Source organism: Salvelinus fontinalis, chromosome 4 (assembly GCF_029448725.1).
Source record: "Salvelinus fontinalis isolate EN_2023a chromosome 4, ASM2944872v1, whole genome shotgun sequence".
NCBI classification, from domain to species: domain Eukaryota; kingdom Metazoa; phylum Chordata; class Actinopteri; order Salmoniformes; family Salmonidae; genus Salvelinus; species Salvelinus fontinalis.
Window position 1 is genome coordinate 2,281,680 of NC_074668.1, and position 17,376 is coordinate 2,299,055.

Consider the following 17,376-nt stretch of genomic DNA (forward strand, 5'->3'; position numbering starts at 1 on the left):
TTTGACGACGCCACATTAATGGAATAGGTACTAGCTAGCTTGATAGTTAATGTTTGCTTTAGTTTGCGCGCTAGCTCTGCAAATGCAGCTAGTGTGTGAACCCTGCCAACATAAAAAAAAAATTGCTATGGCGCGATTGACTGGATTAACCTCACGTCAGTTACGTACATTGAGTGCCTTTCAGACAGTAGATACGAGCCCTCCATTACCTTGCCAGCTAAAGAACTGGCAGTGGATCAAACCATCGTGAGGCATGAGTAAATGAGTGAAATTGCTTCCATGACAAATAGCCTCAATGCTTTTCCATCACCTCATAACAAAATAAATGTAGCTGACTGGTGGTCATTTACTGTCTGAGAAGAGAGTATCATTGCCACCTGCTGGTCAATGTTGGGAACTGCAGTGAATTTACAAATCAGAAAGTCAGACATATGATTTAGGGGGCTGTTGTTGTGGGCAGTCCGGCTCTTTTTGGCTCCCAAACGGCTCTTTAATAAAAATATGTTTTGTATTTTTTCCAAGTCAAACAGTTTGCGATTGTTTGACTATGATTGGTGTTAAAACAATTCTAATTCAATTATTAAATGAAATCATACTACACCTTAACTACAATGTATTTAAAAATGCATTCTACCACACCCATGCTATTAAACATGTGCATTTAAAGTATAACTTTTTAATGTATATAAACAAAGTGCATATAAATGTAACAATTCATAACGAATACAATCTGATACAACTTAAAACATTAAACTGGTCCCTCTTTTCTCTCTCTTCTTTATTGCCATGTTATAACCAGCAGCACACAGTAATGCTGACCATATTTTGCTTTTATGAGAGGTTTGCATTCAGAAATGCAAGCTGCCTCACTTTCGAGGGGCTGATGAGGTTTCTTCTCTCTTCTTCTTCTCTCTTCTTCTTCTATGATGTCATGGCGGACCGCAAACAATCGTTTAAGTGCATGACGTCACCTACTGTACTAGATAGTACTATCAATCATGATATGCCCAATTCTGTATAATCATGAAAATAAAATGAAAACCAAATAAATCCCTACTAACTTCTACCACACCCCCCCCCTTTCCTTGTCCCATTGCGCGCTAGTGACTCCTGTGGCAGGCCCGGGCGCAGTGCACGCTGACACTGTCGCCAGGTGTACGGTGTTTCCTCGACACATTGGTGCGGCTGGCTTCCGGGTTAAGTGGGCATTGTGTCAAGAAGCAGTGTGGCGTGGATGGGTTGTGTTTCGGAGGATAAACGGCTCTCGACCTTCACCTCTCCCGAGTCCGTACAGGAGTTGCAGCGATGAGACAAGACTGAAACTACCAATTGGACACCAAGAAATTAGGGAGATTTTTTTTTAAGTAACACCAGCCCGACTGTAGGTCCTCTTACTACAGGAGCAGCCATGGAAGCTCCATCAGTCTGACAGTAGGTCCTCTTACTACAGGAGCAGCCATGGAAGCTCCATCAGTCTGACAGTAGGTTCACTTACTACAGGAGCAGCCATGGAATCTCCATCAGTCTGACTGTAGGTCCTCTTACTACAGGAGCAGCCATGGAAGCTCCATCAGTCTGACAGTAGGTTCTCTTACTACAGGAGCAGCCATGGAAGCTCCAACAGTCTGACGGTAGGTCCTCTTACTACAGGAGCAGCCATGGAAGCTCCAACAGTCTGACGGTAGGTCCTCTTACTACAGGAGCAGCCATGGAAGCTCCATCAGTCTGACAGTAGGTTCACTGACTACAGGAGCAGCCATGGAAGCTCCATCAGTCTGACAGTAGGTTCACTTACTGCAGGAGCAGCCATGGAAGCTCCATCAGTCTGACATTAGGTTCACTTACTACAGGAGCAGCCATGGAAGCTCCATCAGTCTGACAGTAGGTCCACTTACTACAGGAGCAGCCATGGAGGCTCCATCAGTCTGACAGTAGGTCCACTTACTACAGGAGCAGCCATGGAAGCTCCATCAGTCCACACTGCAATTCCACCAATCTGTTTTACAGCCTCTACATACGATACATCATGACTAAATCTATATCACTGAGCCTCTCTAGCCTCTTTCTGTACCACCACCCCCCCCCCCCCCCCCCCCCCCCCCCCCCCACACACACACAGTTACAGCACTTGTCCTTCACATTGCTTCCACATTCACCGTAATCATGTTCCCCTCCACACATATATTTTCTTACCTTTACACTTAGCAGCTACATGTCCCATTATTTGGCATTTAAAACACTGCAGTGCATATGGGACAAATTCTCTAACATTGAAATTAAGGAATCCTATCTGTACTTTTCCAGGCAAAACCTTCTCAAACCTCAGCAGCACTGATAGGCTTTCACTTCTTCGACCCTCTTTCCTGCTGATCAACCTTTTGGTCTCAGTCATTCTGCCTCCCTTCACATGTTCTTTAATATCATCTGTAGACATAGATATAGGGACACCAGTGATGACTCCCCTCAACCTAGCATAAACAACAGGGACATGGCTTTTAATTCTTTAATCCATTAAGCTTTTCCATTTTCACAATCTTCTCTTGCTGAGCCTGGCTACCACAAAATATGAACAATCGCTAAGTCACACTCAAAATCTCTCAAGTTTAATTTGCGCGCACCACGCTGGCCTGCTGCTCACGACACCATCCTCTGCTCGATTTACCACAGTTCTTCTCTCTCCACTCAAGTGTTTGCTAGTGCAATGATGTTTCATCTTGCTCGCGGGGGCCATCTTGCACCCGGTCGCCTCTTGAACCGGGAATTGACACCACAGATCAGCCTGACCATCATTAATACCACACCACAAAATGCACTTCAGTTTGGTTTCAAAGTCATACTGATGGTCACAAAAAAAAAAAAGTGTTTTCCTCAACTCATCAAACAGAGGCAGTGCCCAGGATAGTGATATTAGTAGGTTAACTGAAAAGGCCTGCTGTCTCTGGTCTGCAGCCATTCAACACACACATAATTTCTACTCTGGACTTCCTCTTGTCACTATGGGCGGCCTAGCGGGTAAGAGTGTTGGGCCAGTGAGTGTTAAAGGTCTCTGGTTCGAATCCCCGAGCATACTAGGTGAAAAATCTTTCGATATGCCACTGAGCAAAGCACTTAACCCTAATCTGCTCCTGTAAGTCCCTCTGGATAAAAATGTCTGCTAAATGACTAAGCTGTAACTATATGGGCCTAACAAACCAGGCAGAAGCACGCCAACGTATAAATGTCAAAGTGCGGTGAACGTGTTGGTTCTGGTATGTCTAACTTGTCCCACCGAGCTATCTTCAGATGAACACACTAAACTGTAAGTCTCACTGGATAAGAGCGTCTGCTAACAGTCCTTTAGTGTGGGAGCCGGCAGCAGCCAACCGTATGAAACAGATGAGGTTAGGTTCACACTCATCATTTCCAATGGAAACTACTGGGACCAACATGCCTGATAGTTACAGTATGAGCTGCAATAGTTTCCACTGAATGAAACAGTGTGATTCTCACAGTTAGTGTTATAATGTCTATATAACAGTGTTATAATGTCTATATAACAGTTAGTGTTATAATGTCTATATAACAGTGTTATAATGTCTATATAACAGTGTTATAATGTCTATATAACAGTGTTATAATGTCTATATAACAGTGTTATAATGTCTCTATAACAGTGTTATAATGTCTATATAACAGTGTTATAATGTCTATATAACAGTGTTATAATGTCTATATAACAGTGTTATGATGTCTATATAACAGTGTTATGATGTCTATATAACAGTGTTATAATGTCTATATAACAGTGTTATAATGGCTATATAACAGTGTTATAATGTCTATATAAAAGTGTTATTATGTCTATATAACAGTGTTATAATGTGTATATAACAGTTAGTGTTATAATGTCTATATAACAGTGTTATAATGTCTATATAACAGTGTTATAATGTCTATATAACAATGTTATAATGTCTATATAACAGTGTTATAATGTCTATATAACAGTGCTATAATGTCTATATAACAGTTAGTGTTATAATGTCTATATAACAGTGTTATAATGTCTATATAACAGTGCTATAATGTCTATATAACAGTGTTATAATGTCTATATAACAGTGTTATGATGTCTATATAACAGTGTTATAATGTCTATATAACAGTGTTATAATGTCTATATAACAGTTAGTGTTATAATGTCTATATAACAGTGATATAATGTCTATATAACAGTGTTATAATGTCTATATAACAGTTAGTGTTATAATGTCTATACAACAGTGTTATAATGTCTATATAACAGTGTTATAATGTCTATATAACAGTGTTATAATGTCTATATAACAGTTAGTGTTATAATGTCTATACAACAGTGTTATAATGTCTATATAACAGTGATATAATGTCTATATAACAGTGTTATAATGTCTATATAACAGTTAGTGTTATAATGTCTATACAACAGTGTTATAATATCTATATAACAGTGTTATAATGTCTATATAACAGTGTTATAATGTCTATATAACAGTGTTATAATGTCTATATAACAGTGTTATAATGTCTATATAACAGTATTATAATGTCTATGTAACAGTGTTATAATGTCTATATAACAGTGTTATAATGTCTATATGACAGTGTTATAATGTCTATATAACAGTGTTATAATGTCTATATAACAGTGTTATAATGTCTATATAACAGTGTTATAATCTCTATAAAACAGTGTTATAATGTCTATATAACAGTGTTATAATGTCTATATAACAGTTAGTGCTGTTTGCACGAGCACTCAGACTTGATTCAACTAATCAAGTCATCATCAAACCTCTGATTTGAATCAGGTTTGTGAGTGCTCCCCTTTGGGTCTCCAGAACCAGGATTGGGAGACACTGGTCTTAACACCCAGAGGTCTGTTCATTCAGAACAAAACCGTAGCAAACAGTTTGTAACGGAAACCATTAACGTTGAACAAAAACATGCTTTTCAATAAAAATTTAAGTTTATTTTGGACAAATTCAGGTTGGTCCCCTCCCCTTTTCCTTCTGTTTGCTTCTGCTGGTTTCCGTGTGGGTTTGAGTGGTAGTGAAAACACCCCAGGTTTCCACTGACCCACCATGCTCATCATACTCAGATCATAGAAGGTGGCACAGACATGGGCTGGCTGCATGTTGTCTACACACGGTGTTCAGGTTCATTATAATGCCTAACTTTCTATTCTGGTTCAGAGGGGAAAGTGAAATCCAGAAAGTGAAATGCTGTGCTTTCTTCCTCCTTTGGTCGATTTGGAGTTTTTTGGTTCTGCAAAGCCATAAAACCTGTATTATAATGATGGTACTGATATAATAGGCTTCCTATCTACTAGACTCACTGTCAGTCTGGGACTATTAAACTATGGTAATATAGTAATACTAACACAGCTAATATTACATTATTACTTTGTTATAAACTTGTATTAGCCTTCATCTAATCCTATTTTATCTGACCATAATAGCCTTTATTATAAGACATATGTTATTCTACCCATGTTATTCTACCCATGTTATTCAAACGCATGTTATTCAACCCATGTTATTCTACCCATGTTATTCTACCCATGTTATTCTACCCATGTTATTCAACCAATGATATTCAACCCATGTTATTCAACCCCATGTTTTTAAACCCATGTTTTCAACCCATGTTATTCAACCCATGTTATTCAAACCCATGTTATTCAACCCATTGTATTCTACCCATGACTGTACTATTGTGTTATTGACTGGATGTTTGCTTATTGTGTAACTCTGTGTTGTTGTTTTTGTCGAACTGCTTTGCTTTATCTTGGCCAGGTCGCAGTTGTAAATGAGAACTTGTTCTCAACTGGTCTACCTGGTTAAATTAAAATATAAAAGGATTGTTATTAGATGATAATAAGAAGAGATACATGCTTACCACAAACAAGTCTTACGAAATTTGAAACATCTTGCTATTTTTGATGAACGGGAATTCCAAGGAGACTAATTAATTCAGTGTTTTTTTCTTCCTGACACTAATTCTGCTTTTTTGAAAATGGACTACTGGAAGTCGTTGTTCTCCCTGCTAAATTTAGGCCTAGTTGAATGCACTAAAACCTTGCTCACACTGCAGGCCTTAATGCTCAAATCAGTTATGTTTTTCAAATCCGTTTTGGAATTTTCTCACTGTCCAAACAGCAAGTTACAAGTGACCACATCGGATTAGTATGTGTTCAGACAGCATTCATTTGATGGTATGGCTAGTTGTCATAGTAACAATGGGTTTGTATTCAGACAACATTCATTTGATGACATGGCTAGTTGTCATAGTAACGATGGGTTTGTGTTCAGACAACATTCATTTGATGACATGGCTAGTTGTCATAGTAACGATGGGTGTGTGTTCAGACAGCATTCAATTGATGACATGGCTAGTTGTCATAGTAACGATGGGTTTGTATTCAGACAGCATTCATTTGATGACATGGCTAGTTGTCATAGTAACGATGGGTGTGTGTTCAGACAGCATTCATTTGATAACATGGCTAGTTGTCATAGTAATGATGGGTTTGTGTTCAGACAGCATTCATTTGATGACATGGCTAGTTGTCATAGTAACGATGGGTGTGTGTTCAGACAGCAGTCATTTGATGAAATGGCTAGTTGTCACACTAACAATGGGTGTATGTGCGGTGTTGTAGGCTGATTGGTGCTCCTGCTTCCTCTCACTCAGAAGTTATGTATCAAGCTAAGATGACAACAATGCCTGCCAGGGATGTTTCGCCCCATACTTTGAATGTTCAAAATCATAGTGTCAGAACACCTTTAAAGCCTCAAAGGAAAAGTTGATCCAACTTTCAAAACAAGTAATTTTTTGGCCACAGCAGTCAACTAGCTAGCCACAGCAGTCAGCTAGCTAGCCACAACAGTCAACTAGCTAGCCACAACAGTCAACTAGCTAGCCACAGCAGTCAGCTCGCTAGCCACAACAGTCAACTTGCTAGCCACAGCAGTCATCTAGCTAGCCACAACAGTCAACTAGCTAGCCACAGCAGTCATCTAGCTAGCCACAACAGTCAACTAGCTAGCCACAGCAGTCAGCTAGCTAGCCACAGCAGTCAACTAGCTAGCCACAACAGTCAACTAGCTAGCTGTTTACTTTTCTACCACATTCACTCATTTGTTTGTAAACAACTAACAAGCTAGTTAGCTCTCTCATGTTCTTGTCAAACTGTCAACAGAGTAGCTGGGAAGCAACAAGATATGCCAAACAACAGCCTAAAAACCACTTGAGGGCAAATAAATCAGATTTGACCGTTCAGACACAAGTCTCATGGCCAGGAATCAGATTTGTATCTGACTTAAAACCACCGATGAAGGTGGTTTGAAATGTGACTTGAAATGTCCAATTCCATGTGCTTTTTGCTGTTCAGACTGCAGGAAAAATAACAGAATATGCAATTTTTGGGGGATTTGAGTCATTTCAAACTGACAATGGGCACAAGCCTTATATGTAAGTTGCTCTGGATAAGAGCGTCTGATAAATGACCACAATGTAAAATTAGATGTGAACTTCACCGGGCAGTCCACTGCCAATAGAGAGCTATTTCCATCAGTCTGCTAATGGAAAAAACATTGTCTGGCTTCCTAATGCTTGTTGGAATCTTCAGTTCCTTATTCTAGGTTCCTTGGACCCGATCAAGTGAAATTAATCTAAATTAAACACAAGTGATATGAAGCTATCAGCCTTGATAAATGTGTTGCAGAATGATTCTGAAAAAATAAAGATACAACAGGGTAATAATAGTATTAATGTATTCGGCCTGTTAATATATTGTAATAGTTCCTGTGTGTAGCTGGTGTGGAGGAGTCAGGCGCAGGACAGCAGATATGAGTAAAAAACTTTATTTACTCAAAGAATCAATAAATACAATACAACAAACTAGCCCAAAATAATGGACCGTATACATAAAAACAATCACTCACTAACAACCATGGGGGAACAGAGGGTTAAATAATGAACAAGTAATTGGAGGATGGAAACCAGGTGTGTAAAACAAAGACAAAACAAATGGAAAATGAAAAGTGGATCGGCGATGGCTAGAAGGCCGGTGATGTCGACCGCCGAACGCCGCCCGAACAAGGAGAGGGACCGAAAAGAACACAAGTGATATGAAGCTATCAGCCTTGATAAATGTGTGGCAGAATGATTCTGACAGGGAAAAGAACACACGTGATATGAAGCTATCAGCCTTGATAAATGTGTTGCAGAATGATTCTGATAGGGAAAAGATACGACAGGGTAATAATAGTACTGTATTAACTCCCTAGGAGATATTGTTACATATGCAGTGTATAAAGTCAGGTCCACAATTATTGACACTCTTGATAAAGGTCCACAATTATTGACACCCTTGATAAAGGGCCACAATTATTGACACCCTTGATAAAGGTCCACAATTATTGACACCCTTGATAAAGGTCCACAATTATTGACACCCTTGATAAAGGTCCACAATTATTGACACCCTTGATAAAGATGAGAAGAAACATAGGAGCTTTATTTTCATGTCATCTGAACATAGTACAGGTTCCGATCGCGCCCGTTGCCGTTTATCAAACTGCAGGTGTTTACATTTGTTGGATGACATTAAAAAGGAGCCTCATACCAACTGTAAAATATGGTCGTGGATCTTTGATGTTATGGGACTATTTTGCTTGTTCTTTTTTTGTTGTCCACAAAGTCATAAACTCTGCCTATTTCTACCATTTATCTTCTGAAAAATGAGATTTTTAAACCTAACCTTAACCCTAACCTTAAATGAAGACCAAAAATATAATTTTTTGTTTTGTCCTGGGGCCCTTGTTACGGTCAACGGCAACATCAAATTTGCCAAGTACCAGGCCATTTTAGCCGAAAACCTGGTTGACTTCTCCAGGAGTCTGAAACTTGGCCACAAGTGGATCTTCCAGTAAGACAAGTGATATCAAGGATCTGGAAAGTCTCTGTTATAGAGGAATGGTCTAAGATCCCTCCCGATGTGTTCTTCATTCTCATAACCTAACGTAGCAGGTCTAAGATCCCTCCTGATGTGTTCTTCATTCTCATAACCTAACGTAGCAGGTGTAAGACCCCTCCTGATGTGTTCTTCATTCTCATAACCTAACGTAGCAGGTCTAAGATCCCTCCTGATGTGTTCTTCATTCTCATAACCTAACGTAGCAGGTCTAAGATCCCTCCCGATGTGTTCTTCATTCTCATAACCTAACGTAGCAGGTCTAAGATCCCTCCCGATGTGTTCTTCATTCTCATAACCTAACGTAGCAGGTCTAAGATCCCTCCTGATGTGTTCTTCATTCTCATAACCTAACGTAGCAGGCATAAAAGAAGATCCTATAAAACATTGTAGAAAAAGGCTCAGTGGCCATTATCCTCTCAAGGTGAGGTATTGAAAACAGCAGTGCCAATCATTTTAACCCCCATCTTTTTGGGGGTTAAAATGATTTGTGAAAAAAATATGACTTGTGAAACAAAATCACTTTCACTGAGCAATTGTATTAGTATAAAATAATATAATTTCCCTTTTTTTTGCATACAATATAGCTCAGTGTTTGTATTATTGATTTCATACAGTCTTTTATTGTTAATCTTTATCAAGGCCAATAATTATGGACCTGTCTGTATGTCTACGAGAAATTCAGTTTTTAAACGCTATCCAATCTTAACCACTGAATATCTACTTGTTCTACTCAGCATTTACCATGTTTTGACTAGATTGCTGAAGTATTAATTGATTATATTATCATTAAAATCCTCTTTACAATTGTAACAAGACAGATTCTCAATATGGCATGTTTAATTTAGAATGAATCACTAGGCTAGAAATTAAGGATAAAGTTAAAATAGTGAATATATATAGACATTTTTATAAACTCCAAAAGTCTGATCATCATTTTGCGTGAAGACGAGGGATTCCCCCACACTTCCTTTTTTCAGCAATATAAACCCAGAGACAACATCATTCAGTTTCAGTAGACACCAGCCGACCACAGCCAACACAGACTCAAGATGCCTTTCAAGCCACACTACCTGTTGGTCTCCCTGACTCTCTGCTGGTTCGTGGCTCTTCAAGGTGAGATATTGCATTTTTATCTATATATATCTATGAATCTGTTCAACTTGACTCTTGAACAATCAACAAACCAAACCTATTATAATTTATTTTTTAAACAATTTAATTCCAATTATCACAATCAATCCATTGCAGTTTTAAGAGTCTCAGAGTAGGGTCAGTATTCAATCCGTATGGCAGAAGTTCTGCGTTGCAGCTTGAGTGAAATTTAAAGGTAATGTTCCTTAGCGGAAACTGCATTCACGGTAAACGCTGCATGTCGGCTCAATCAGATATTACCGTTACATTGCTATCACGCAATCACTGTCTTTTTACTGTTGTTTTTAGTTCTTTACTTACCTATTGTTCACTTAATACCTTTTTTGCACTATTGGTTAGAGCCTGTAATCATTTCACTGTAAGCTCTACTACACCTGTTGTATTCGGCGCACGAGACAAATAAAATTTGATTTGATTTAATCTGTAACACTTCAGCGATGATACAGACTGAATAGAGCCCTAAGAGTGCTGATCTAGAATCAGTTTTGTTTTTGTAACATTCACATGTTTCAAAGTGCAACTTTTAGTGATGATAAAAAGGTTTTAACCCTATCCCTTAAACCTTAACCTGTAACCCCAAATTGGAACAATACTATATTGTTATTGTATGTAATATTGACGGTCTTCATCCCAGCAGCATTCCCCATGAACGGCTGTGCTGCATGTCAGAAGTGTCGCTGCATCCGGACGTCCTCTGCTTTCATCTCTCCTAGGCAGTTCCACAGGATAGAGATCCTACCTCCAGGTGCCCACTGTCGTCAAACAGAGATCATGTGAGTCAACTAACACCACCTAACAACCAGTCAAGAACACTTTCACAGTGAACAAGCAAACCAAGATCTATTTCTGAAATATATATATTTTTAAACATGACTTTAAAAAAAGTTACATTAAGCTAATAAAAACTCTTCTGTATGAATGAGGTTTGTACAGTAGCCCTGATACATTACCTGGTCTGCCTAATACATTTTCACAGCATTCCTAATACATTATTACAGTAGCCCTAAAACATTACCTGGTCTGCCTAATACATTATAACAGCATTCCTAAAACATTATCACAGCATGCCTAATACATTATCACAGTTTGCCCAACACATTATCACAGTATGCCTAATACATTATCACAATATGCCTAATACATTATCACATCATATTGGCTACATATTGGCTACACTCTTAGAAAAAAGGTGCTATCTAGAACCCAAAAGGGTTCTTCAGCTGTCCCCATAGGAGAACCCTTTGAATAAATCCCTTCCTGCTTCCAGGTAGAACCCTTTTGAGTTCCATGTAGAACCCTCTGTGGAAAGGGTTCTACATGGAACTCAAAAGGGTTCTACCTGGAACTAATGAGTTCTACCTGGAACCAAAAAGGGTTCTCCTATGGGGACAGCTGAAGAACCCTTTTGGAACCCTTTTTTCTACGTGTACATATGACTGTCCTGCCAATATTGTTATTCTCAGACAATATTATATTTCAAAACTCGAGCTTTGATTACAAAACAGATCAGTTGGTGTAGCACTTGCTCAACTGAGCATAAATTGAAACAATTGGCTTTTATTTTACTGGGCTGATGGTATCTGCATCTGTCATTGTGCTTTCAAGACAACTGGGAACTCGGGGGAAAAACTAGGTCAAAACATGAAGTCAGTGAACTTCAGGTCGGAAAGTTGGAGTCTAGAAAGATGCCCCAGTTTCCGACTTGGATTTTCAAGTCGGATGAGCGTTCAAAACGATTTTTCCTAATCGGGTCTCGTTTTTTTCAGTATCCAGTTGTCTTGAACACACTGAAGTCGGAAGTCTGAGATTTCAGAGTTCCCAGTAGTTTTGAACACCGCATTAGTCTCAGCGGAGGGAGGGAGAGAACAGCAGAGTTGAAAACAGCAGGTCTGGGACAGGTAGCACGTCCGGTGGACAGGTCAGGGTTCGATAGCCACAGGCAGAACAGTTGAACCCTTCCCACAGAGGGTTCTACATGCCAACTCAAAAGGGTTCTACCTGGGACTAATAGTTCTACCTGGAACCAAAAAGGGTTCTCCTATGGGGACAGCTGAAGAACCCTTTTGGAACCCTTTTTTCTACGTGTGTATATGCCTGTCCTGACAATAGTGTTATTCTCAGACAATATTATATTTCAAAACTTGAGCTTTGATTACAAAACAGATCAGTTGGTGTACCACTTGCGAGGCACAGCTGAGCAGAAATTGAAACAATTGGCTTTTATGTTACTGGACTGATGGTATCTGCATCTGTCATTGTGCTTTCAAGACAACTGGGAACTCGGGGGAAAAACTAGGTCAAAACATGAAGTCAGTGAACTTCAGGTCGGAAAGTTGGAGTCTAGAAAGATGCCCCAGTTTCCGACTTGGATTTTCAAGTCGGATGAGCGTTCAAAACGATTTTTCCTAATCGGGTCTCGTTTTTTTCAGTATCCAGTTGTCTTGAACACACTGAAGTCGGAAGTCTGAGATTTCAGAGTTCCCAGTAGTTTTGAACACCGCATTAGTCTCAGCGGAGGGAGGGAGAGAACAGCAGAGTTGAAAACAGCAGGTCTGGGACAGGTAGCACGTCCGGTGGACAGGTCAGGGTTCGATAGCCACAGGCAGAACAGTTGAACCCTTCCCACAGAGGGTTCTACATGCCAACTCAAAAGGGTTCTACCTGGGACTAATAGTTCTACCTGGAACCAAAAAGGGTTCTCCTATGGGGACAGCTGAAGAACCCTTTTGGAACCCTTTTTTCTACGTGTGTATATGCCTGTCCTGACAATAGTGTTATTCTCAGACAATATTATATTTCAAAACTTGAGCTTTGATTACAAAACAGATCAGTTGGTGTACCACTTGCGAGGCACAGCTGAGCAGAAATTGAAACAATTGGCTTTTATGTTACTGGACTGATGGTATCTGCATCTGTCATGGTGCTTTCAGGAAAACTGGGAACTCTGGGGATAAAACTAGGTCAAATCATGAAGTCAGTGAACTTCAGGTCAGAAAGTTGGAGTCTAGAAAGATGCCCCAGTTTCCGACTTGGATTTTCAAGTCGGATGACCGTTCAAAACGATTTTTCCTAATCGGGTCTCGTTTTTTTCAGTATCCAGTTCTCTTGAACACACTGAAGTCGGAGATTTTAGAGTTCCCATTAGTTTTGAACACCACATTAGTCTCAGCGGAGGGAGGGAGAGAACAGCAGAGGGTCCGCCTCACACCGTCCTGCTCTCTCCTTCCTTTCCTCCCGGTGAGACTGACCAGAGAGAGGGGACAACGTCTTCCACCTGATGGCTAAAGTCGAGTCACACCGCATCTGCCTCATGCACAAATTCATGTTGTTCCTATGACCAGAGACAGTTAAATATCCCTCCCTATTAAAATAGACAGGACGAGCTGCTAATAATAATAACAACAGCGCTATCGATACACTTGGCTACTCATTCATTACAGTGTGAGTGGAAGTAGAGAGAAACATGTTTTATGTTTTGTAATAGTGTTGAATAAAAAACAGTGACAGAGCAGAATGAAAACTTAAACATGATCTCACTCATAAAAAAACAGCAGCTCTATTCTTTGATAATTTCTCTCTGGTCATGGTTTTAAAAGTTATGAAATCTTACATAGGCTGGTATCAAACTTTTCTGTGGCAAGAGTCGTGGAAGTCGTAGGCACAGTGATTTGAGCTATCTGATTGGCCAGCGCAGCAGGATCACTAGATTTATCCACAGATCTTCCTGTCCGCCGGTCAGGCGGAGTTTGTCTTTTCTGACAAATTAAATTGTTTAAAATGGGAACACTTTGCCAACCCGGTGCGCAAGGCTTCTGAATAAAGTGCACCTGCCGGTAACAGCGCAACACGATAAAAAAAAAAAAAGAGTCGCAAGACTTTTATCGTCGGCTTTTCTACAGAAATGTTTGGTGATCGACTAGGAATGCCTTGAAGTTGATCGCGATCGATTGGTTGGTAACCACAGGCCCAGTGGAATCTCCATGCTTTTTTGTTGTTGTTGTCCAGGCTTCATCTGTGTCTTGGTAACCGCCCTAAAACCCATGGTGGCTGTCATTGTCTCCACACATAGATCATGTGAGTCAGTCAGCGAGGTCTTGAACGAAGCGCTAAACTGTGGTTTTCTAATGCATAGGGGGAAGACGCGTGGGGGATAGGTCGTGGTGGAGGGGAAATTAATTAGTCAGTATAGTCGCTTTACTGCATGCCATGCAAACCAATCATTAGTCACTGATGATGAGTTCAATGTTCCTATTCGTAACCAAGGCTAAGACATTGTAATAAATGTGTGCATTTGCAGTGGTAGTCTATAGCAATTCCCCCCGAAACTCAGTATGTGGCAGGGACTCCAGACAATCACAGATTACAAATAGGTTTTTCTAGTCAAGGCTATCCTATTCAACTATTGCTGTACATATACTATTATATCCTACCTATTCTACAGATATACTATATATTCTATCCACATACTGTCCACAATGACTATACATTCAATCACACATGTATATATACATACAGTGCATTCAGAAAGTATTCAGACCCCTTGACTTTTTCCACATTTTATTATGTTTACAGCCTTTTTCTAAAATGGATTAAATAAAAAATTGTCCTCATCAATTTACACACAATACTCCATAACAACAAAGCAAAAACAGGTTTTAGACATTTTAACAAATGTATTAAAAATAAAAAACAGAAACACCTTATTTACATAAGTATTCCGACGCTTAGCTATGAGACTCTAAATTGAGTTTAGATTCATCCTGTTTCCATTGATTATCCTTGAGATGTTTCTACAACTTGATTGGAGTCCACCTGTGGTAAATTCAATTGATTAGACATGATTTGGAACATCTCACACCTGTCTATATAAAGTTCCTAGAGTTGTCAGTGCATTTCAGAGCAAAAACCAGCCATGAGGTGGAAGGAATGCCAAGAGTGTGTAAAGCTATCGTCAAGGCAAAGGGTGGCTACTTTGAACAATCTCAAAAATAAAATATATTTTGATTTGTTTAACACTTTTTTGGATTACAACATGATTCCATATGTGTTATTTCATAGTTTTGATGTCTTCACTATTATTCTACAATGTAGAAACGAGTAAAAATAAATAAAAACCCTGAAATGAGTAGGTGTCCAAACCTTTGACTGGTACTGTATCTATACATACATTTACATATACAGTACTCAGACTTTGCTCGTCCTAATATTTATAGATTTCTTCATTCCATTCTTTGACTCAGATTTGTGTGTATTGTTAGATATTACTGCACTGTTGGAGCTGGGAACACAACCATTTCACTACAGCCGTAATAACATATGCTAAATATGTGTACGTTCATATTGACATTTTCTGATAGGTTTTATTCTGCAGTGTATGATATGTAACCATGGTGACGCTGTAATATATATCCCTCCCTTCATTCATCAGCGTTACCAAGAAGGACAAAGCCACCGTCTGTGTGACTCCAGATGCAAGATGGATCAACAAAGTCATTGCCAAGTTACAAAGGTAAATACAACACACACACACACACACACACACACACACACACACACACACACACACACACACACACACACACACACACACACACACACACACACACACACACACACACACACACACACACACACACACACACACACACACACTTCTGTTGACTTTAACACAGACCATCTCTTTCTACAGAACCAACAAGAAGAAGAGAAGTGCAGAACTTCCCATCTCAACCACCATTGAGTGAATTGGAACAGGAATGTATCAAGTTGGAGCTAAATGGAAATGTGATGCCAATGTGATACCAATGTAATACCAATGTGATGCCAATGTAATACCAATGTGATACCAATGTGATACCAATGTAATACCAATGTGATACCAATGTAATACCAATGTAATACCAATGTGATACCAATGTAATACCAATGTGATGCCAATGTAATACCAATGTGATACCAATGTGATACCAATGTAATACCAATGTGATACCAATGTGATACCAATGTAATACCAATGTGATACCAATGTAATACCAATGTGATACCAATGTAATACCAATGTAATACCAATGTGATGCCAATGTAATGCCAATGTGATGCCAATGTGATGCCAATGTGATACCAATTGAAATATGATTCTAATACCAAGTTAATTAGTTTATCTTAAATTATTTCAGTATGTATTGAATGTGAATATTTCATTTTTTTTAATCATGTATTGGGTCTAACCTAGAAAAATAAACACAACCTATACAATATGTACAAAAAATGAGCATTTTATTGCCTGAGGAGGAGGAAGGGTGAAATGCACATGTTTACTATCTTGTTGATGTGAGTTTCATTATCCCATAAAGTAAGTCATCACGTCTACAGCTCTGATGGGTTGACAGATAAGATTCCACTCCCAGTAAGGGGTGGGACTGGGACAGGACTGGGGTGGGACTGGGGCGGGACTGGGGCGGCTGTAGTTTGCCTGCTCTTTGGGGAGCATAAGTCCTTTTCAAACTTCCTGGTGGTAGTTAAGGCCTTGTGTCTTACCCACAGAGATAGAGTAATGTAGATGGATATAACCTGGTTTTACCATGGACATTGCCATTGAGGACTTCCACCATTTTAAAGTAGTCAACTGGGAGGGAATTCCTATGGTTTGGGAGCGATCAGCCAATGAACAGAGCATTGTCTTTTTCTTCTTCATATTGGGTTGGTGATGGTTTGTAAACGCTATATCACCGCCATCTAGTGGCCACAATAAATAAAGGACAAGATGTTGTTCTGGACTCCAGCACTGCAGGCGGCATTTAAATCACACTTTTTCAAACACAAAAGAAGAAGAAAATGGACTACTTTTAAAATGGAGACAGCAACAATGGCGCTGCCCATGCTCTCACAGACGATAATATAATGGCATTGATACAAAGATGAGTCCTCTGTATAATGGTCTTACCCAAACACTAATGAACTAATAAAAAAACACAACTTTCTCTTTAGTCAGATCAACATGATCACCACTTCTGACTTCTACATTCAGAAAACACATGATCACCACTTCTGACTTCTACATTCAGATCAACATGATCACCACTTCTGACTTCTACATTCAGATCAACATGATCACCACTTCTGACTTCTACATTCAGAAAACACATGATCACCACTTCTGACTTCTACATTCAGAAAACACATGATCACCACTTCTGACTTCTACATTCAGATCAACATGATCA

The 17,376-nt window shown here is 39.4% G+C and overlaps 1 protein-coding gene across 1 annotated transcript; it reads left to right on the forward strand.

The window, feature by feature from the left end:
- The first annotated feature begins 10,004 nt into the window (after nt 1-10,004).
- Nucleotides 10,005-16,258, forward strand: LOC129852757 (C-X-C motif chemokine 13-like). Its single transcript, XM_055918417.1, has 4 exons — nt 10,005-10,114; nt 10,791-10,926; nt 15,582-15,662; nt 15,843-16,258. The coding sequence occupies exons 1-4, from the start codon at nt 10,051-10,053 to the stop codon at nt 15,895-15,897; spliced, it is 336 nt and encodes a 111-aa protein (XP_055774392.1). The 5' UTR covers nt 10,005-10,050; the 3' UTR covers nt 15,898-16,258.
- The last annotated feature ends 1,118 nt before the right edge of the window (nt 16,259-17,376 follow it).

Coding starts and splice junctions, on each gene's coding strand:
- LOC129852757 (XM_055918417.1), top strand. CDS start 10,051: ATGCCTTTCAAGCCACACTACCTGTTGGTCTCCCTGACTCTCTGCTGG. Junction 10,927..15,581: donor TGTCGTCAAACAGAGATCAT/GTGAGTCAACTA, acceptor TTCATTCATCAG/CGTTACCAAGAAGGACAAAG. Junction 15,663..15,842: donor GTCATTGCCAAGTTACAAAG/GTAAATACAACA, acceptor CTCTTTCTACAG/AACCAACAAGAAGAAGAGAA.